Below are 23,434 nucleotides of genomic sequence, written 5' to 3' on the forward strand. Positions count from 1 at the left end.
GGAAGAAACAGGGAAGTGGAAGCTGGTGCTCATTTCAATTTGGTCCGATCACTCGCTATAGGTCCCGGGACTCGAGCTCGACACAATGGATATCGATCCGTTGCCAATAACTCGATAAACAACATGATTTGGACGTATATACTATTATACAACCTGGAAATGGATCGGGTATTTCTATATCCCATAATAGAAAAAATTCTGTTCCACGCTCATCTCCCAACGGCGAGAGGAAGCTACGGTGAGTTTCAGCGTTATTTTGTAATGTCTTCTATACTAACTGCTCCAATGATCATATCACCCACACTAGATGAATGATATAACGTTGCCCACGGAATTATAAACGACCCACCGCCCATCATCAGATCATACGTCGTAACTTCTAGAAGTAAGTCCATTTGAAATTTTTTATCTCGCGCCGATTGCTATCAAACTGTATACAATCATCAATATAATGCATTTAGGGCTATAAATCACGTTCTAGAGAAAGCTGCAGAAAACGATAAAAACATACTTATACTTTAGACCGTATTTTAGTATGAATATGTGAATGAAAAAGTATAACGTTGCTACACCCTGAACAATAGATATAGGACTTTGAATGGGCCATGGTAATGTCAATTTAGCAATACAATTTAAAAAGTTATAGCCCTGCAAAGAAGGGGAACTTCTCCATGTTAAATAGGGCTGGCGAGGGATGGTAAATTATGAATTTAACCCCGGCGATCAAAGGGTTAATAAAATAAAATAAAAACAACAAGAAAAGCAGACTAAAAGCAATTACAAAATGACATACAATGGTTATTAATTAAAGCTATAAATTGTCCAAAGGTTGAAAGAGTACCAAACTTTAAAGTGCATTGAAGGGTGTTCCAAGAATATGGAGCACTAAAAGAGAAAGCAATTTTTCCAAAATTAGAACAAGGTCTGGGAACATTAACACATTCCCCGCCAACAGCGATTATACTCGTTATTGGGCGCCAACGCTTGAACGCAAACAACAAGTATACTCGTTATTTGATCGTTATTTCTTTTATTTGATATTTCTATTCATTACAGGCACACGGACTCGGGGTTAACATGGGGAATCATCCTGAGAATGCCAAAGTGCAATACTGGCCGCAACCTCCCAGGTGGCAGTATCAAGCACAATTCTAGCTTGATCGTGCAATGTTTCAGAAACGACCCCCCCCCCTTTCATGCATTCATGATGAAACATAATACCCATTATATACATTTGATTTGGGAATAGTAGCGTGTCCAGGCAAGAAACGCCAAAGCTTATAGTAGAATTCTTGTATAAGGCTATAACTCAGCCTTTCGGATATTACCCCAGACCACTCTGAAATTATACTTATATTCACCACGGAATAACGCTTGAACGTATGCATGGAAAAATTATCTCTTTTTTGCATCTTGGCCGGAAGAAAGTCACTGTCAAATAATCATAGTATTGTCCCCATAGCTATAATATAGAATATAGATATAGCTCTACAAACAAGGTGACGCACTCCTATCTTTAAAGCGTGGCATAGCTACAACGGGACCCGGCTAATGGCTGGCGCCCAATGTGTTAAGCATAATTTGAGTGAGTTTGATATAATCCAGAATTCCAATCCAACATTGTTGTAATGTAAAGGGGTTGCTTTGAAAATAAACCAATACCTAGTACCAATGTTTATTACTCTCTGTAAGAGGGCCAACCAACCTTATCATACAGAAAGCAATGGTGAGTGTCATAGCTGTCACCAGTAATAAATCCGAGAGCAGAATGATAGACTGTGTCTAAAGATTTAGAAGAGTAGAAGCAGTATATGGAAAAGTGGGATGGGACTTGCATTGTATTTTAATAATAAGGCTCTGCTTATGAAACTTCCCTATTATCTCTGCTCTTTGATTGCAGCACATATGGTACTAGATCACATGATTACTTAGCTTTAGATACACCACATGTAAAAACTGAGCTTGGTGAAACTGGTTTTAAATATTATGCCCTGTACAAATGGAATGAACCACAGAAAACCTTGAAGTTCGAACATTTCATTCCATTAGAAGATTTTAAAGTTTTGAACTGTGATATTTTAGATGCATCTTGTACTGGTTTTAATTGATAGGGTCAGGGTGCCGAAGCAGGATGTCCCGATTCTTCTGTTGATCTAGGGGTTGTGGTCATGTAGCCCTCCAGAGTGTTTTCAGATGCCGACTCGAAACGGACGGGTAGAAGGGAGAACGTAAATGTCTTATGTTTCTATAGTGATATGTATATTTGTATGTACATGATCTGTATATTTTGTATGTATCGGTTTATTTTTTTGCAAAACTTGGCAATACGCCATTTCACTTTTCTCCAGACGAACACCATTCCAAAAACTATTACAACTATTTCAACTGCTCCAAATCAAGAAGACAATGAATGGATATAGGTATATTTTGACGGCAGATGCGACGGTTATGTCAGTTTAACAACGAGATACGGTGAAACCGCTCAACCAGACGAACCAGGCAGTACTGCTAATTATTCCAGGTTTGTTTTCTCTCCGCAGCCTGATGACGTAATGAAGGTCGTCCCGTTTCCTAGTTAAAAGGTTTCAACTCCTTCCCCTTGCCGCTCCGTTCTGAAGGGCCACTACCCGGTCGAGGGCACTCCAAAAACGAGGGGTCGGGGCCAAGGGAAGGACATTGGGATCGGGCCTGTATAGCTTTACCTTTGCTGTGGAGAGCCTTGTGGATCTTGGCAGGCTTCTGCAGGGTGGAAGAGGCAGAGAAACCGGGGGGCAGGCGGACGTGGACCAGGGCGAGCAGGCAGGGACGCACGGCCACCTGCTTCTGGTGGGGCGGGGCGAAGGGACTGGTGCTGAAGTAGAGACGCACACCTACGGGACGGGGGAACGGGAGAGGATCCAGGTTAAGTAAAGTGTACCAGGTATATGTCCAAGCAAGCAATAGAAGCCGGCTTGCGCAGAACGTGAGTGTTGTTCTCTTTCTACCAACATGGCTGCCTGTAACCATTGGTAACCACTTTCGAATGAAAATGCATTAGTCTCTGTACAGTGGTAGAGTAGGTAAAACACTGGAAGATTGGTGATGATGGCCCCCTACTGCTGAATGAATGTAGAGGAAACACTGTTTGATAATTGTATCAATTCCATCGTCGACTTTCAAAACAAGATTAAGCTCTCAAGACATAAAACCTTTTTGCTGGACTGTTAAAAGGATGTGCTGCTGGAAAGGAAAATAAGCTTCACCATCACCTGTGTGTCAGCCTATAAAAAGAGAAGCTTCACCACCATCACCTGTGTGTCAGCCTATAAAAAGAGAAGCTTCACCATCATCACCTGTGTGTCAGCCTATAAAGAGAAGCTTCACCATCATCACCTGTGTCAGCCTATAAAAAGAGAAGCTTCACCACCATCACCTGTGTGTCAGCCTATAAAAAGAGAAGCTTCACCACCATCACCTGTGTGTCAGCCTATAAAAAGAGAAGCTTCACCATCATCACCTGTGTGTCAGCCTATAAAAAGAGAAGCTTCACCACCACCACCTGTGTGTCAGCCTATAAAAAGAGAAGCTTCACCACCATCACCTGTGTGTCAGCCTATAAAAAGAGAAGCTTCACCATCATCACCTGTGTGTCAGCCTATAAAAAGAGAAGCTTCACCACCATCACCTGTGTGTCAGCCTATAAAAAGAGAAGCTTCACCATCACCTGTGTGTCAGCATATAAAAAGAGAAGCTTCACCATCATCACCTGTGTGTAAATGGGCACGTATCAAACTATAATGATCACTGTGCTCAAACTAATAAACACAACAAGGAACAATTGACGTAACTGGAGTTGTTCACGTCACTAAAGGAGCACAGACATCCCGGTCCTCTAAAAGGTTGAACAGAGATAATTCGGTTGTTAAGTCGTGACGTATCGAGCTTCCAATAAACCATTGGCTGAGGCTCTGGTCCTTTCAACACGCCTCAGTGTTGTGTCCCTTGTTGTTTTAGTACAGTGGGCACCAACCTTTCTAAGCCCAAGACCCCTTTTTTTTTTCTTGGTGAAGGCAAGATCTACCTATTGAAGCGTTGAGAAAAAGACAGCCAAGATTGTACTTTAAACTAAATGACTTTTATTTGCCTGTATTCTAATTACATGCAATGCTTTGGTCCAACATGAAAACGTCAAAGTAGAACTGTAATATGTACTTTCTCAGTCAGTGCTAAGTGCAGTCAGTGCTAAGTGCAGCATCACTTTTCACATCAAAACAAAAGTAGAACTGTAATGTGGACTCTCTCAGTCAGTGCTAAGTGCAGTCAGTGCTAAGTGCAGTCAGTGCTAAGTGCAGTATCACTTTTCACATCAAAACAAAAGTAGAACTGTAATGTGGACTCTCTGGGAAAGATAAAAAAAATTATAAAAATTATATATAAAAAAAAAAAATTCATGGAAAGATCTACAGGGAAAGTCTCAAAGATCGACCAGTCGATCGCGATCGACGGGTTGGTGACCACTGTTTTAGTAGATCTGAGTCATAGAAAACTGTTTGGGGTATGTGCTCCTAGTATCCCCCGCTGTCTAAAGCGGAGCGTTTGGACCTGGACATGAATAAACAGGGTAGGCCGTGGCTCAAGAGGTAGAGCAGTCTGGTAATCGGAAGGTTCCCGGTTAGATTCCGGCTCCTCCCAGCAGCGTGTCGAAGTGTCCTTGAGCAAAACACTTAACCCCTAACTGCTTGGTTGCCTCCGCCGTCGGTGTGCGGATGTGTGAGTGAATGTGAGACATAAGTTGTAAAGCGCCTTGGATAAAAGCGCTATATAAATACAGGCAATTTTTACCATAATATACGGTAAGTCACGTTCGCTCTTGCTTACCTGCATGAGTGATGGCCAGCAGGTGGCAGTCTGTGGACTCAGTCCTGTCAATCACGGAAATCTGAATGATGGGCTTGAATACAGAGCGATCTATTGTCCTGCAAAAGGGAGAAGGAAATCAATCAAACAGACTGCAATGTGCAACCCGTGTACAGAATCTCGGAACAGAGTATACGGTACATAGAGCTATCTACAATGTTAAGACAGGCCCACCACACATTTTACAAACTGACAAGGTATCTTATTAACAGAGTGTTATTCCGCCTTGCTCTCTCTCTTAGCCGTTAGTGAGAAAGGAGCAGTGCCTCACTAGAATGTTTTAAATTTTTTATTATTATCTTTTCCCCCCTTATTTTTCCATTTTTCTCCCATCCCAATGTTAGTCGTTATGCCAATTCCCAATCCCCTTCCTGGTCGTTGGGCACTCTACCCCCTACCGTCGGTCTGGGAGGGCGGAGACTATCACATGCTTCCTCCGACACATGTGTAGCCAGCCCACCGCTTCTTTTCACCTGGCAGCGCGGACTCTTACTGGGAGAGTGTAACGTGTGGAAGGTCATACTACCTCTCCCAGATCCTTCCCTTGCTGTGCAGGGAGCGTCTCCTGCATTGGTGGCGAGCGCCTTGCCCACTACACCACCTAGCCGCCCCCATATGTTGTTGTTTTTAACCATCCGCGTTGTTGTGGTTCCCAAAATGACTGTTAACACTTTGGCTGCCATGGGTTAAATTAATGATATACCATAGATTGCCAGCGCTATTTGTCTATGGAGAAAGTCCCCTTCTTTGCAGGGCTATAACTTTTTAAATTCTATTGCTACATTGCCATTATTAGGGCCCATTCAAAGTCCTATATGTATTGTTCATTGTGTAGCAACGTTAAACTTTTTCATTCACATATTCATAGTAAAGTATGGTCTAATGTATAAGTATGTTTTCATCTCTTTCTGCAACTTTCTCCAGAACGTGATATATAGCCCCAAATGCATTATATTGATGATGAAATACAGTTTGATGGCAATCAGCGCGATATAAAAAATTCCAACTAGACGTACTTCTAGAAGTTACTACACGTCATCTGATGTTGACCGGATGGGCGAGGGGGCGTTTATAATTCCGTGGGCAGCGTTATACCAATCATCTAATGTGGGTCAAATGTTGATAAAAGCAGTTAGTATCGAAGATGGTAACGTTACACGCTGAAACTCACCCCAGTCTCCGCGCGCCGTTGGGCGATCATCGTCGAGTAGAAATTTTATCATTATGGGATATATTATTACCCGGTCCATCTCCAGCTTGTATAATGGTATATACGTCCAAATCATGTTGTTTATCGAGTTATTGGCAATCGATCGCTATGTAGAGTGACGAGCTAGAATGCCGGAACCTATCCCGAGTGGCCGGAAGCAATACGGACATGTAGCACAACCTCCACTGTGCTTCCTGTTAAGCGGTTGCGCGATCGGCCACCAGATGGCGCTCCTGAACCGCCAGAGAGCTCAGTGGGTCCTGCTGGTGGTTCTCAGACCAGCGGAGGGACATTATGGATCAGATCGCAGATTTTTGAAATATTGATATAAGGACGCTGTACAGCGTCCCCCGGCAACTTTAGCATCGCCAGCAATGACGCTGTAAAGCGTTTTTAGGCAGTCAAAGTGTTAAATGATCGTGTTTAAATGACTGTGCCGCTTCGATGAGCAAAGCCAGACATACCTGGCTATGTTTCCAGCAGCGGCTACGATGGAGCTCAGCGACATGGCTGCTACGCGACTCATGCCCTGCCCGTCAGCACCCAGGTCATACACCTGAAACAGACAAGGATCTACTAACCATACAGACGAAACACCTTCCTTCAGTGCATGGAAAGATCACGAGTTGAGAAGCGAAACGTTTAGTTTCCTACACATGTTAATTTCCAAGATGACTAAGCAACAAGTTATGCATTTGAAATACGACACCACATTAACCCTTTCACTACCACACTACAGAAGGTTAATCTTTCACTACCACACTACAGAAAACCGTCTGTAGTGTGGTAGTGAAAGGTTAACCTTCTGTATTGTGGTTGTGAAAGGGTTAACCCTTTGTCATGTGGCCGTGAAGGGGTTAACCTTCTGTATTGTCACAGTGAAAGGGTTAACTCTTTGGTAGTGTGGTAGTGAAAGGGTTTAAGTGTTAAACCTGTAGGACTCCTTTCTCTGAGCGGGTGAAGAGAGTGTTGCGGGAGTTGTCAATGGAGACCTGCACGATGGGGTCTGTAGGGAACAGGGACAGGAAGACCTAAATTAGTCCCGGTTTAAACTGGAGCACAGAAAACTTCCAATTCCACATGGACTAGTTTCTTGTCTCTCTCTCTCTCTCTCTCACCGTCCTCGGAGAAGGAGAACTGGAGCAGGGAGGGGACGAGGAAGGACAGGCTGCTTTTGGAGTGGTTGATCTTCCGGCAGCGCTGGCTGAACCAACCCGCCTCCGCCTGGTAGGCGATCTCGTACAGGCAGCCGTCCTTCCCGGCCATGAAGATGCGGCCCTGGCTGGTGGAGGTGACGGCCAGGATGTAGGTGTTGTCTGTGGGGATGGAGTACAGGGGGTCGGGCAGCAGCTGCATCCCGCCAGACATGCTGTCGTTCAGGCCTGCGAGAAGAAGCAACCAGACAGAAGGGTGAGAATAGTGATCGTGAGAGAATAATAACAGGTGGTACCTGGATAATACTAGAACTGAAATGTGAGAATAATAACAGGTGGTACCTGGATAATACTAGAACTGAAATGTGAGAATAATAACATGTGGTACCTGGATAATACTAGAACTGAAATGTGAGAATAATAACAGGTGGTACCTGGATAATACTAGAACGGAAATGTGAGAATAATAACAGGTGGTACCTGGATAATAGTAGAACTTAAATGTGAGAATAATAACAGGTGGTACCTGGATAATACTAGAACTGAAATGTGAGAATAATAACATGTGGTACCTGGATAATACTAGAACTGAAATGTGAGAATAATAACAGGTGGTACCTGGATAATACTAGAACGGAAATGTGAGAATAATAACAGGTGGTACCTGGATAATACTAGAACTGAAATGTGAGAATAATAACAGGTGGTACCTGGATAATACTAGAACTGAAATGTGAGAGAATAATAACAGGTGGTACCTGGATAATACTAGAACTGAAATGTGAGAATAATAACAGGTGGTACCTGGATAATACTAGAACTGAAATGTGAGAATAATAACAGGTGGTACCTGGATAATACTAGAACTGAAATGTGAGAATAATAACAGGTGGTACCTGGATAATACTAGAACTGAAATGTGAGAGAATAATAACAGGTGGTACCTGGATAATACTAGAACTGAAATGTGAGAGAATAATAACAGGTGGTACCTGGATAATACTAGAACTGAAATGTGAGAATAATAACAGGTGGTACCTGGATAATACTAGAACTGAAATGTGAGAATAATAACAGGTGGTACCTGGATAATACTAGAACTGAAATGTGAGAATAATAACAGGTGGTACCTGGATAATACTAGAACTGAAATGTGAGAATAATAACATGTGGTACTTGGATAATACTAGAACTGAAATGTGAGAATAATAACAGGTGGTACCTGGATAATACTAGAACTGAAATGTGAGAATAATAACAGGTGGTACCTGGATAATACTAGAACTGAAATGTGAGAATAATAACAGGTGGTACCTGGATAATACTAGAACTGAAATGTGAGAATACTAACAGGTGGTACCTGGATAATACTAGAACTGAAATGTGAGAATAATAACAGGTGGTATCTGGATAATACTAGAACTGAAATGTGAGAATAATAACAGGTGGTACCTGGATAATACTAGAACTGAAATGTGAGAATAATAACATGTGGTACCTGGATAATACTAGAACTGAAATGTGAGAATAATAACAGGTGGTACCTGGATAATACTAGAACGGAAATGTGAGAATAATAACAGGTGGTACCTGGATAATAGTAGAACTTAAATGTGAGAATAATAACAGGTGGTACCTGGATAATACTAGAACTGAAATGTGAGAATAATAACAGGTGGTACCTGGATAATACTAGAACGGAAATGTGAGAATAATAACAGGTGGTACCTGGATAATACTAGAACTGAAATGTGAGAATAATAACAGGTGGTACCTGGATAATACTAGAACTGAAATGTGAGAGAATAATAACAGGTGGTACCTGGATAATACTAGAACGGAAATGTGAGACTAATAACAGGTGGTACCTGGATAATACTAGAACTGAAATGTGAGAATAATAACAGGTGGTACCTGGATAATACTAGAACTGAAATGTGAGAATAATAACAGGTGGTACCTGGATAATACTAGAACCGATAATACTAGAACCAAGCCGAATCTGGGTTGAACATGATTTGTGACTGCTCTGTCCTCTGCTCCCCTGTATATACACTGTACTAAATAACTTATTTGGATCTTAACTTATAGTTACCCTTGTGTTTGCCATTTTATAGAAATTGTGTTTTTAAATGTGCAATTGCAGCAAATGGCTATCTATATACCAAATGTTTTGCCTCCTGGAAGTGAGACACAGCCCCCCTAGGTGTGACTCTGCACCACCTTGTTCAAAGACCCTGGGGAAAGCCCCGAGTGTGATGGGTGCAGTGGGCTGAGGGTGTGAGAACTCACCAGTCTGCCCTTTAGGGAAGCTGAGCCCCAGGATCACCACGTCCACGGGAGTGGCCAGGACCAACAGGAAGTGGATGTGTGGCTGGAAGATCCCTGAGGACAAAAAGGTGATGATTACCACAATGTCCACTGCACCGAATCAAGAAAAAAATACATGGTTTTAACCCTTTCACACTACAGGTTAACCCTTTACGATCACACACATTCGTTTCAATGGAAATGCTGCACTATCGACATCTCAAACTCCGCCCTCTTTCTTAATCCTCCAATCACAACAGTTGAGAGTGGAGAGAGAGCGCCAAGAGCTGAGCATGTTTTTAGTGATCAGAGCAAACAGAGAAACTTTTAGCAAAAGTGTGCCGTAGCTTCTGATGGGTTTGAGTCGCCTTGAAGCAGCGGCCAAGACCAGCGCTCAGAAGTCCTTCACTCAAGACCAGCACTCAGAAGTCCTTCACTCAAGACCAGCACTCAGAAGTCCTTCACTCAAGACCAGCGCTCAGAAGTCCTTCACTCAAGACCAGCGCTCAGAAGTCCTTCACTCAAGACCAGCGCTCAGAAGTCCTTCACTCAAGACCAGCGCTCAGAAGTCCTTCACTCAAGACCAGCGCTCAGAAGTCCTTCCCTCAAGACCAGCGCTCAGAAGTCCTTCACTCAAGACCAGCACTCAGAAGTCCTTCACTCAAGACCAGCGCTCAGAAGTCCTTCCCTCAAGACCAGCGCTCAGAAGTCCTTCACTCAAGACCAGCACTCAGAAGTCCTTCCCTCAAGACCAGCGCTCAGAAGTCCTTCACTCAAGACCAGCGCTCAGAAGTCCTTCACTCAAGACCAGCACTCAGAAGTCCTTCACTCAAGACCAGCGCTCAGAAGTCCTTCCCTCAAGACCAGCGCTCAGAAGTCCTTCACTCAAGACCAGCACTCAGAAGTCCTTCACTCAAGACCAGCGCTCAGAAGTCCTTCACTCAAGACCAGCGCTCAGAAGTCCTTCACTCAAGACCAGCACTCAGAAGTCCTTCACTCAAGACCAGCACTCAGAAGTCCTTCACTCAAGACCAGCACTCAGAAGTCCTTCACTCAAGACCAGCACTCAGAAGTCCTTCACTCAAGACCAGCGCTCAGAAGTCCTTCCCTCAAGCAACGCCAGCTGAAACGTTTCCCATGGACACACCTCCGTTTTGGTAAATGGACTGCATTTATATAATAACTTTTATCCAAAGCGCTTTACAACTTATGCCTCACATTCACCCATTCACTCACAGACTGACAGCGGAGGCAACCATGCAAAGGTGCAAACCTGCTCATCGGGAGCAGTTAGGGGTTAAGTGTCTTGCTCAAGGACACTTTGATGCACTGCCGGGAGGAGCCGGAATCGAACCGGGAACCTTCTGACTACCAGAAGACCGCTCTATCTGCTGACGCCTCTGTCACTGTCATTGTGTGAAACTGTCAAGTAGGGCTGGGCGATTAATAGAGTTTCAATTTAAATTATGATTTTGGCTTCCCACGATCATGAAAACAAAAGAATCAAACTAATATTGTGCCGCATTGCTCTCATTTTGTCTGTTGTAAATAATGCACCCTTCCATCACAGCTGTGTGCACTACGCCCCCCAGGCCCAAACAGTAGCTTCAACTCGTGTTGAGAGGGAGGAGGGAGCCACAGAGCATTCTAGTTATTTTTTAATTATCTTTATTAGCGGTTTTCGCAGCTTTTTCTGGCCAGGCAGGACCGACAGAGGAGAGGGAGAATGGGAGGAGAAGCAGGGAGGAAATGCGGCAAATGGCCACCGGGACTGGGAATCGAACCCGGGGCGACCGCTTCGCGACTCAGCGCGCTATATGGTGTGCTACTGGAGCACCCATTCTAGTTATTTTCTAAATGTCTTTGGTAACTTGAAGACGACAGAAAGGCAGGCTTTGGTTTGAGAAGAAGGTTCAGTCATCATCATATGATGTTCTCAAATTAATGAGTAATCATGTTCAATGTTTGATATTTCAATACCAATCAAAATAATTGTGTTATTGCCATAATTGAGCAGCGCTGCTGTCGAGTCTACCTTGCTTTGGTTTCACCAGACCCACCGACAGGATGGTTTCACTGAGGCCGTCAAAATACGCAACATCACCCCTGCGAATAAAGAAGCAAATGAACAGGAAGTGGGTTTATTCCATATTTACTGTGTAAGCAGCGAGTTCAAAATGTCAGCAGAACGCTCAGCTGCAGCAGTACCCACCCGTCTTCATAATTCCACATGAAGATGTCATTGTCAATCGTGAGCCATGCCCGACATATCTCAGGGAAAACTCCCATCATGCAATTACACTGCATATCTATGGATAATGAGTTAAGGAAAATGTAAATACTACTCCGGGCATCTTCCTTTATAAAAACGGAGATCTACATATAACACACACACACAAGCAAAAATAACTACACATAGGCCTATTATTATTATATGTTTATTATAGTATAACCTCCATTTGCAGCTTGTTGGGTTTGTTTACTCAATTTGACAAAGGATACGGCCGAATTGCTCCACCAGTTCAGGGGGTAGAGGAACCCTGCGGACGGCGCTGAGCTCTGGGAGGCTGGGGAAGCTAATCAGCCCAGGTCCCTGGAGGGGATAGTCCATGTCCGATATCCCGGACAGGGATGGCATGTCTGTAAGACGGGGAATACGTAACGATTGGCAGACAATTAAGTAAAGTTATGTCAGATTGATCGATTGAAAATTGTATTAACAGATTGCAGAATGGGTACAATACAATACAGTACAGCTCAATACACACAATTGTTAAGGGGATGCAGCAGACCAGAGAAAGACTTTCGTCTTGTTTACAGGGTCCCCCATTTTCAATTCATCATAACATATATGACATAAATGACATACAGATAGACAGTGCTGCTACATCTATACATTTATGACATACCAGATTTACAAATACAGTACTGTTTGTGATACAAAAGAGTCTAAAAAAATAGAGTATATACATTTGACGTAGGTACATCAGACTCGATGTAAACATTAGCAAGCACCGGTGTCTTCTTGGTACGAAACATGCCGCCTCTGTGTGTTGTCCCCAGTGGGTCACACTTACTGTGAGCGGGGACGTTGAGCAGCTCTGACAGATCCGGGAAGCAGCGGTCCTCCTGCAGGTGTCGGTCGATCAGCCGACCAGAGTTCTCCAGCGCCTCGGCCAGTGCAGCGGCGGTGCTGCTGGGTCCGACGCTGGACGGCATCGCTAATAATGTAATGCTACCACCGCTACCTGCAGGGGAAAGCCGGCCAGGTTATTGTAATAACTTACACTCAAGATCGCGTATTATGACATCAGTTGCTAATAACGTTAGCCCCGTGATGAGCAAGCAAACACCATCCCCTTATTCTACCAGCAGGCCAGCTGAGCTCGACCAACTTTACAGAGTTAGCAGGTCGGCTACACGCTAGCTAATTAGCTAAAGCTCTGTTGTGAAGAACCACGTTATCAAATGTTTGAACTCAATTCCATGACCTTACCCGGCTAAAATGACGTCGCGTGATAGTAAAAAATATGTGCGGCTATGACGTTAGCTCACAAGTACACTAGTAATGATTCAAATTTTAAATAAACAAACACTCGGTACACGTCGCTAGCAGCCCGCCAGCCTCATGCACTTGAACAAGGGGTGAAAGGTTGACAGATAGTGACGTATTTCCGGGGAATAATTAAACTACAAGTGACGTTACCTTGTAGTTCTCCTTTTTTGGTAGCTTACTTCATTCTGATGAAGTTGTCGCTTTTAACATTATGTTTTTAGATTATGGTCAAGAAAATAAAACCATGAATGTCATAGTCATAACGCTATGAAGACGGGTGAATTTGACATGGGGAAGAAAATAAACTAGTTAAAAAAAAATACCATTTCATTCAGCTTGCACTGGATATTGTAACCCAGTAGATGGCGCTGGAGGCTAGGTTTTGTTCAGACAGCAGGCAAATCAGATTTGTTTTTCAAGTCCCATTTTTTTTGGACTGACTGTCCACATTGTAAATTACAAGTGGTGACCCGATCAGATTTGTGTGTTCATCACAATCATTTTCTGGCATATCTAAATTGGGGCGTCATAGTAACGAGGCAGGTGTGGGCACATCATCGATCTCCTTATTTTGAGCATGTGATATTTTACATATTTGAGCAACTTATTTTGCATGTGATACCAGCCGTATAGTTTTTCTACAGTATGAACTGCAAAAAAAAAGTGATATCCGATTCTTTCAAACCAGATAACCTAGGCCACATTTATGGTTTCAAATGTGAGAAAGACGACCACACATTTCAGACTGCAGACAAAAGTGACCCCAAATCTGACGATCACTATTTGGGGGGGGGGGGGGGGGGGGTGAAATGTCCCTTTAATCACTTAATAATGGGTCCACACCACAACCTCCAAATGGTATCCTGCACACCGGTATATTCTGGACTCTGGCAAGGAAACTATAAAAGGAAGGGTCATCACATCACTGTGTAGTGTGGAAACTTTCAGTTCGGCTGACATGGAGTTTGAATGGGATCAGCCATCTCCTGTCATTTAAACAGATCATTACCTCAGATGTCAGAACCATCGGCGATGTGTTGCATTGTTAACTAGCTAACGTTTGATATATTGGTTGATGTATATTTCCTCAGATAGCTGGTATATCTAGACAGGCTTCAATAGAACTGACACTAAGCAGAGCATAAAACGCTGGTATTCTGACATGATGACCCTTCCTTCTTTTATAGTTTTCTTGGACTCTGGGCCACGGGAATTACATACACCAACACGCCATTCGGTGTGCGCTTTTACCCAAAGCTCCTTACACTGCCACGCTTTAGCACGGGTGGTCCCCGTGGAAAATCAAATTCCTAACCCCCCGGCAAGCGTCGGTGAACAACTCACTACTCACTGACCAACAGGACGGTAGAATCCCTAACGACCTGATTCTGAGTGAAGGAAAAGAGAACAAAAAAAACGACACAACAATCCTACGCTACACACTCTAATGAAAACAAAAAGTCAAATGCAAACAAGACGAGTAACAAAGAAGTAAAAAAATTTATTGCAGTATTTCCTCCACCAGAAGTGCTGGGGATCCCTTTTCTCTCTCTCTCGGGGTGTGACCTATGACATCAAAATCTACAAAAACCTTCCCCTGCATGTAGGCCACAGATACTGCATCGCTTTTTAAACAGAATAAATTATATCAAAGAGACTCCATTATACAGCATGGTTAAAACAAATTAAAAAAAAGGAGTAAAACATGAGAAAAAAAAAAGGAAAAAAATATCTTAAAAAGTCGTTGGAAAACCGAGCTAAGCTAAAGAAATTCATCCGGTGCTAAAGGTTAAACTCCAAGAACACTTTATTAAGAACATCATCAACAGACTAATTTCCAACATTCACTTTTGTTTTATTTTTTTTTTCCTTTTTTACAGAATTTTGTCAGAGATATAAACATGTTGTGTTTTTAGTTAAACTATGATACAGTGGTGGGAGTAAAAATCAAACAACTGGGTTTGCTGCACAACAGCGTAGGAGCTCCCACACAATGTTTTCCCAAACATTTCCTTCTCGTGTGTGTGCATGTATTTGTGTGTGCGTGTATGTGTGTGTGTGTGTGTGTGTACGTGTGTGTGTGTGTTTCTGTTTAACTTAAACATGTCCTGGATCCGATTACGTCACAGATCAGTGTCCACACAATACTCTCCCCTCTGGTAAAAGGTCCTTACATTTCTTGTCTCAATGAAAGTTTTTTGTCCATTTAGAAAATATCGGATCCGTGTCGAGTTTGGCTGCAAAGGTTTTTGTTGTTGTTGTTGTGTGAGTAAAACTGTTTGAGTGGATTAACTGGAATGACCCTCCTTGGCCGCGTACAGCGCCCGTAAGCTGTGGGCCACTCTGTTCGTGAGCTTGTGTCCGTTCGTCAACGGTATCTTCTTGTAGATAATGTCCGACTCCTTGATATTGTCCACCCAAGGCACCGATTTGCGACCGTCCCGCTTCTTGGCGTCCGCCCAGGTGCCGGTGTACGAGCCAGCCATCCACTGCACTCGGTAGCCGCTGCCTGTCTTCTGGATCACCCTGGCAAGCTGCGGGCGCTCCTTGCGTTTGGGGCAGTTAAGGGCGATGACGTCCTTGGCCTCCAGCACCTCGTTCATGTGACCCGACACCTCCGCGGACTCCCCGCCTCTCCGCGACCGCCGCTGTGGAGGGGAGAAGAGCGTCAGTTCAAAGACACATAAGATAAGATATTCCTTTATTGGTCCCCCTGCAGGGTTATCTTTAGCGTACTTACCCCTGGGGGGTTATCTTTAGTGTACTTACCCCTGCAGAGTTATCTTTAGTGTACTTACCCCTGGGGGGTTATCTTTAGTGTACTTACCCCTGAGGGTTTTCTTTAGTGTACTTACCCCTGGGGGGTTATCTTTAGTGTACTTACCCCTGAGGGTTTTCTTTAGTGTACTTACCCCTGCAGGGTTATCTTTAGTGTACTTACCCCTGGGGGGTTATCTTTAGTGTACTTACCCCTGAGGGTTTTCTTTAGTGTACTTACCCCTGAGGGTTTTCTTTAGTGTACTTACCCCTGCAGGGTTATCTTTAGTGTACTTACCCCTGGGGGGTTATCTTTAGTGTACTTACCCCTGAGGGTTTTCTTTAGTGTACTTACCCCTGCAGGGTTATCTTTAGTGTACTTACCCCTGGGGGTTATCTTTAGTGTACTTACCCCTACAGGGTTATCTTTAGTGTACTTACCCCTGCAGGGTTATCTTTAGTGTACTTACCCCTGGGGGGGTTTCTTTAGTGTACTTACCCCTGGGAGGTTATCTTTAGTGTACTTACCCCTGCAGGGTTTTCTTTAGCGTACTTACCCATGGGGGGTTATCTTTAGCGTACTTACCCCTGGGGGGGTTATCTTTAGTGTACTTACCCCTGGGGGGTTATCTTTAGTGTACTTACCCCTGGGGGGTTATCTTTAGCGTACGTACCCCTGCAGGTTTTTCTTCGTCGCTCTCCTCGTCGTCGGACTCTACTGGAGCGGTATGGTGGTGGTTCTGGTTCCGTGGACCGGGAGCACCCAGCAGTGAAGTGATGGCTTTGTTTCTGGCGTTGGCACTCGCCTCACCTTCCTCCTCCTCTTCATCAGGGTCCAAGTGCTCCATTAATAACTTGAACTGAGGGAGAGAAAAGTGTCAAAATAAAATTAGGGTACATTTTCTTCTTCATTCAAAAAAAGAGATCCCTTGTTACTGTAGACCAGGGCTGCCAAAACTTGTGAAAAATATTTAAAATAATCATTTAGAAATTAATTTCACCATCAAATAACAGTGTGCTTGTACAATACCATTTGAAAAGTATTTCCCCCCTAAATCGTACTCAAATCCATTCAAAACCAGGGATGGGCAAAACTCACGAAATTACTATTCGACAGTCACCCGGAACTATTTTAATACTAAAACGAAAATCACACTTTTCTGTTCTCCCAACTGTTATGCTACCTGGCTAGCTAGATAGTAGATACCTGTACCCAGCATGCCGTTCAGCAGTGTAAGAGTTAATTAGAGTCCCTCTCAATACACTACACAGTGTAGATTCCGGTAAAAACAAGCGAATATATATATATATATATATATATATAATTTATGAAAGATATGACAAACTATAAAAAAGAGTTTATGAATATCCGAAAATGTATGCCCATCCCTATTCAAAACATCAAAGAAATGCAATACTGCGGTACTGTATTGGGACATTATTCAACGCTTACGTCTAGGTACTGCTTGACGATATTCTTCTTGATCTCGAAGCTGAGGTCAGCGCCGCTCAGGTCGCTGTTGAGGAAGTTGAGCGTCTGCCGAGGGTTGAAGTGAACCTTGGACTTCCTGCTCACCGCCTTGTCGTACACCTTCGCAGCCTCCGTTGGCGAATACTTCTGGATTTTGCTACGGCGCGAGGAAAGACGGGTTCAGTTCATGACCAAAGAAACTTCATTGGAACAGTAATAATTTTTTTTGATCCACTTTTTCTCCCATTTTCTATATTTTCTCCCATCCCAATTTCGTATCATCCAATTCAACCCTCCCCTGTCACGAACGCTGTTTCTTGCCTCCCACAAGCCGGCTGCAATGTGGACTAAGTCATACATAGCACGAGTCCCCTCCGGTACTTGAGGTAACAGCAGTCGCATCTTTTCACCTGCGCAGCTCGATCTCTCAGTGGCGAGGAGTAACGCGTGGGAGGCTCACGCTGCCCCCGACACTTCCTGATTCTACTGCGCAGGCGCACCAACCGACCTGTAGGAGTCGCTGTCCACAACGCCCGATCCCCACCCATCAGTTTCCCACCCCCTAATACGGCCAATGTGTATTAGTACGGACGACCAGCTAAACTGAAAGCAAATGTGGAGCGCTGGGCTCGAACAGGCAAGCCCAGCGTCTCCAGATTTCGTGGCGAGCGCCTTGCCCACTACGCCACGTAGCCGCCTTGGAACAGTAATAATTAACAGTAATTATTTATTCAGTCACACAAGCTTTGTTTGCCCTGTGTGTTGTGTGTGTGTATGTATGAGTCTTGTTCCTCCAAACTGAGGCTGTTTACTTTTACTCTTACTCATAGTATATATTCACATTAAAATTCTTTATTGCCTACCGGTATATTTATTGTAACGTATAATAGAACCGATGTTTAAAGGCATACAGACCCTCATCTGCGCCTTTGTTTACACTATTTAATTTCTCATATTTTTATATTCAGAGTTAATTATATTGCTTACACCGTTTATTTCCTCCTCATATTTCTGTATTCAGAGTTAATTATATTGGTTACACTGTTTTTTATTTTGTATTCAGATCTAATTTCATTGCCTATATTTTAGTGATGCACCGATGTGAAAATTGTGGTCGATACCGATAACCGATATTAATATTGCTGTTCTGGCCGATACCGATATTTACAGATGTCAATATCGCTGTATAGAAAACACTTTTTTATGATAATCAAATAAAGAGCTATTTTCCAAAACGCATTTTTTTTTTTAGTTTTGTAACTTTTGAAACTATTTAAGGCCAAAACATGTAAAAAGAAGAAAAAAAAAGATAAGAATTTATTATTTTATAAAGTTTTTATTTTTTTATATACAGTATCTGCCCATATCGGCCCTATCTTGATATCGGACCGATACCGATGTGTAAAAAAAACTGCCATATCGGCCAATATATCGTGCATCACTACTATATTTATGTCTTTACCCTGCCCATACCTGTACCCCTCCCCCTTCCTCCCACATGCTGCTATGACACCTGAATTTCCCAGAGGGGATCAATAAAGGAACATCTTACATCTCTGTGAGGCCGAAGAGGTTCTTCAGGTGCTGCTTCAGGACCAGCAGCAGCAGGATTCCCTGGACTTCCCTGGCGAAGTCCAGCAGGGGCACGGGGTTGTCGGGCAGACGCTCCATGACCTTATCCACGTCGTCGATGTCAGAGTCCGATGCGGACTCCACGGCTCGGGTGGTCTTCTTTGGCTTCTTCTCCTCCTTCTCCTTCTCCTCCTCCTCGCTGCTGCTGCTGCTGCTGCTGCTACTGCTGCTGCTGCTACTGCTGCTGCTGCTGCTGCTGCTGTTCTGCTCGTCCTCCTCGTCCTCAGAGCAGTACTTCCTCTCCCTGGGCCTCTTCTTCTTCTTCTTAGTCTTCTTCTTCTTCTTCTTCTTTTTCTTCTTCTTCTGCTGCTGCTCCTTCTTTTCCTCCTCCTGCCGTATCGGCTGCTTGCATAGGGACTGGAAACGAGAGAGCGAGGTCAGTCAAGAACACACGGTTGGGATTCTGAACGAGACATGAAGGATTCATCTGGCTAGAAGGCACAAGTTTTATGATGGAGAGAGAGACACGGATCGGGGGAGAGAGAGATACAGATAGGGAGACACAGAGAGAGGGGAGAGAGAGAGACACACAGCTAGGGAGACAGACACACACAGATACGGATAGGGAGACAGAGAGGAGAGAGAGACACACAGATAGATTGTGTGAGAGAGAGGAGAGAGAGACACACAGATACAGATAGGAGAGGAGAAGAGAGAGAGACCACAGACACAGAGATACAGATAGGGAGACAGAGAGAGAGACACACAGATAGATAGGGAGACAGAGAGAGAGAGAGAGAGACACACAGTAACAGAGAGAGGGAGGCTAATCCTTTGACCGCTGTGATGCAGGTTCCCTGCAGTGTTTTCTGCACCTCCTTGAAGGACTGCAGCAGGTTGCTCCCGGAGACGGACAGCGTGATGTCGATGTGGTGCATGATGAAGAGGGGCTCATCCTGGGTCTGGTAGGGGAAGTAGGCCATGTTGTCTGCCACAAACAGCATCATGTTCACCTCCGTCTTCTGCAGGGGGAGGAGCGGGGAGAGATATAACATCCATTACTTTCAGAGAAGGTTAACCCTTTACTATCACACTACCGACGGGTTAACCTTATTTTTTTTTTATCCACTTTAAAAAAAAAAAATCTCCCATCCCAATTCCACAGTGCCAATTCTACCCTCCCCTGTATTGAACGTTGCTCGCATATGCCCCCCACTGGCCGGTTGTAGGGAGGATAGAAGCCTTGCATCACGTGTCCCCTCCGGTACACGAGGAGGCAGCCTGTCACATCTTTTCACCTGCCAGCGCGGACTCTCATTGGCGAGGTGTAACGTGTGGGAGGCTCACACTACCCCCGCCACTTCCTGTCTCTGCTGTGCAGGCGTCCCCCAACCGACCTGTAGGAGTCGCTGTCCACAACGTCCAGATTACCACCCATCGACTTCCACCCTCTAACTCTGCCAATTGAGTTAGTATGACGGCTGGCCCAAGCCGGAGGCAACGCCGACAGCCGGAGTCGAAGGGTTAACCTTCTGTCGTGTGGCAGTGAAAGGATTAACCTGCTGTCGTGTGGCAGTGAGAGGGTTAACATTCTGTATTGTGGCAGTGAAAGGGTTAACCAACTGTTCAACTCTTCTTTACAAAAGAATATATCTTTGCTGTCGAGTTAAAAGCCTGTATCTCTGAAAAAACTTTTCAGGATTTAAAATCCATGCATGATGTACGTTCTACGTCGGGTTCTCAATGGGAACCATGTAAAACTTTTCTATTAAAATAAAGAATGTGGGGAAACGACCAAGATTGGTAAATTCAAGGTCGCCACGGAAGCAAATTGTGGTCGATTAAGACACACTTCTCGGGTGTCTGTGTGTGTGGGGAGGGGGGGGGGGCAAACTTACGGAGCTGTCATCGAACATGTTGAGCAGCGAGATGAGGAAAGCCCGCCTGTGCGACCGGTTCCCCCGGACCATGGAGAAGAGGTGGGAGCAGAGGGCGGTGGTGGTCTCCTCCTGGCGGTAGCCTCGGATCATCGTACCTCCGTCCGTGGCAATGGCCTGCTGCACCTGGTAGGACATCTTCATCCCAGCTACGGCCTTCATCTAGACACGCAGAGGAGACACGTCACGTCACGTCACACACAGCCTCGACATTCCCTCACGTACCGTTTCACAAGAGTCACGGTGAACGGACTGCATTTGGGCATGTACTATGTAGCATAGGTCAATATCTGGAGCTCACATCAAGCAGGGGAGTAGGGGGAGGTAGAGTGTACAGCCTGGTCCGGCAGGGGGGAGGTCTAGTACAAACAGATGCCTCTCCTTGACCTTCCTCGACCTCTTTCTAAGGTCTTCATCCTCTGGCTTCTCTTACATTTTACATTTACGCTTTTATCCAAAGCAACTTACAAGTTCTGTCAGTACAATCTGTCAGGGTACAACTCTTTTCAGCTGAGTAATAATGTTCATCAGTTCTCTATCCCTCTCTCGCTTACCATCCAAGTACAGTGGGTTGTGGTGGTCATTAGGGACCATGTGGTAGTTAAATGGTAAATGGACTGAATTTATATAGCAGCTTTCATCCAAAGCGCTTTACAATTTTGTTCCTCACATTTTACCCATTCACCCACACATTCACACACCGACGGCAAAGGCAACCATGCAAGGCGCCTACCTGCTCATCGGGAGCAGTTAGGGGTTAAGTGTCTTGCTCAAGGACACTTCGACACGCTACCCGGGAGGAGGGGCGGGAATCGAACCGGGAACCTCCGGATTACCAGACGACCGCTCTGCCTCCAGAGCCACCGTCACCCCCCCTCGCGGTGAGCAGCACTGTGCCGGGAAACTCACGTGGATGAAGCCCGTGTATTTCTTGTCGATATCCACGAGCTGCTGATCCGACTTGTTCCTCATAATGGGCTCTGGGTCCGTTCCCATGGCGATCAAGTAGGGCACACACTGGGAGGAGAAAAAGAAAAAAGGGCGAACGAGTCAGCGAATATCATCTTTCAATTCAATTCATGACTCAAGTGCTTTGAGTGGCCCCAGGATTGATCCGTGTCTGGAGTGAGGTTAAAGCCATTGTGAGAATTCGACACAGTCCGTTCTTTAGAAAGCTCGTAGTGATGCACCGATGTGAAAACTGTGGCCGAAACCGATAACCGATATTAATATTGCTGTTCTGGCCGATACCGATATTTACCGATGTCGATATCTCTGTATAGAAAACACTTTTTTATAATAATCAAATAAAGAGCTATTTTCCAAAACGCATTTTTTTTTTTAACTTTTGTAACTTATTTTCAGAAATGACTGATATTTTTGAAACTATTTTAAGGCCAAAAAAAGACAAAAAAAAAATATATTGCCTATACATAATTTTTTTTGTAAATATCGGGCCATATGGGCCCTATCTTGATATCGGACCGATACCAATGTGTAAAAAAACTGCCATATCGGCCGATATATCGTGCATCACTAAAAGCTCGAGTTCCGTCCTTACCGGACCGCCGTCGAGAGTGAGCTCGGGGGGGGGGGGGTGAGACTTTGAGAGCATACCTGTACAGGATGGATGAGGCCCTGGTTGAGCGTCAGCGCGATGACATTGAGGGCAAAGTGTCTGACGTTGGACTGCGTGTGGAAGAAGGCCTCCAGCACCTGCTTCAGGTAGAGCTGCATGATGGAGCTGCTCATCCCCGACGCCAGATCGGCCATCTCCTTCAGGTCCTCCTTCTTCTCCAGCTTCTTCCCTGGGAAGACAGACGGAGGAGGGATCAACTGACCTGATCTCAAATCCTGCCCTCAGGAAAGAGGTCAATGTGAGGATGGAGAATAATAATAATAATAATAATAATATTAATAATACTAAATAATAAACCTTATTTGTATAGCACCTTTCAATACAAGAATTGCAGCTGAATTCTTCACAGCAGTGATGTACACACAAAATACACATAGGCATAAAGTGAGCGTAACATTTACATAATTATAGACAGGTATAAAATGAGCAGAGAATTGATATCGAAACCTCCTGGAAAATTCATAAATAGATTTCCGTCATTCAAATCTATAAAAACATTTAATAAAAAAAATATTGTAGTAGATTTCCAATTGATTGGATGTTCTATTCTACTATATCCACAGGTTCATACATATGTAACAGGATGTAAATAGGAATCCTGTGCCTAAACGTGTGTTTCTACATCCTTGTATCATTTTCATATTATATTCTTATAATATATATTTAAAATGTTTAGGTTTTAATCTGCCTTTGTACATCGTTTTCCATCTATCACCATGTAATGCTGTTGACAATTCACTTCCCCCCTGGAGAAGATTCAGTTTCCTCTCATCATTCTGGATGAATAATGCTGATAAATGTGCAGTGATGATGTCTATGTAGTCTGATTCACAGGATGTTGAGCATATTAAGCCTCCCATCGGACTATTTCTGTCTGCAACTTCCTTTTCCCTCACCGTTTTCTAAATCCCCGGCAACAGAATCAACAAAAA

General features: G+C 44.1%; 2 protein-coding genes across 3 annotated transcripts in view; both read right to left on the reverse strand.

The window, feature by feature from the left end:
• The window catches only part of nup155 (nucleoporin 155), a 37,861-nt gene extending 24,663 nt beyond the window's left edge, over positions 1-13,198 (reverse strand). Inside the window, exons 1-11 of the mRNA XM_084324410.1 lie at positions 13,067-13,198; positions 12,648-12,818; positions 12,073-12,210; positions 11,783-11,879; positions 11,606-11,676; positions 9,553-9,645; positions 7,225-7,488; positions 7,039-7,112; positions 6,571-6,662; positions 4,858-4,955; positions 2,703-2,870 (exon numbers count right to left, since the gene is read on the reverse strand). Coding sequence (XP_084180536.1) covers positions 2,703-2,870; positions 4,858-4,955; positions 6,571-6,662; positions 7,039-7,112; positions 7,225-7,488; positions 9,553-9,645; positions 11,606-11,676; positions 11,783-11,879; positions 12,073-12,210; positions 12,648-12,789 — 1,237 coding nt within the window. The 5' untranslated portion in view covers positions 12,790-12,818; positions 13,067-13,198. The remainder of the gene's footprint in view (positions 1-2,702; positions 2,871-4,857; positions 4,956-6,570; positions 6,663-7,038; positions 7,113-7,224; positions 7,489-9,552; positions 9,646-11,605; positions 11,677-11,782; positions 11,880-12,072; positions 12,211-12,647; positions 12,819-13,066) is intronic.
• Positions 13,199-14,679: 1,481 nt separating this feature from the next.
• LOC311237375 (nipped-B-like protein B) overlaps positions 14,680-23,434 on the reverse strand; it is an 80,463-nt gene continuing 71,708 nt past the window's right edge. For both annotated transcript variants that reach the window (XM_084325211.1, XM_084325210.1), the window contains exons 41-48: positions 22,481-22,671; positions 21,773-21,880; positions 20,825-21,025; positions 19,802-19,948; positions 18,907-19,343; positions 17,337-17,511; positions 16,558-16,743; positions 14,680-15,774 (exon numbers count right to left, since the gene is read on the reverse strand). In XM_084325211.1, the coding sequence (XP_084181337.1) occupies positions 15,415-15,774; positions 16,558-16,743; positions 17,337-17,511; positions 18,907-19,343; positions 19,802-19,948; positions 20,825-21,025; positions 21,773-21,880; positions 22,481-22,671 (1,805 nt within the window). In that variant the 3' untranslated portion in view covers positions 14,680-15,414. The remainder of the gene's footprint in view (positions 15,775-16,557; positions 16,744-17,336; positions 17,512-18,906; positions 19,344-19,801; positions 19,949-20,824; positions 21,026-21,772; positions 21,881-22,480; positions 22,672-23,434) is intronic.

This window comes from Notolepis coatsorum (genome assembly GCF_963971535.1).
Source record: "Notolepis coatsorum genome assembly, chromosome: 11".
NCBI lineage: Eukaryota > Metazoa > Chordata > Actinopteri > Aulopiformes > Paralepididae > Notolepis > Notolepis coatsorum.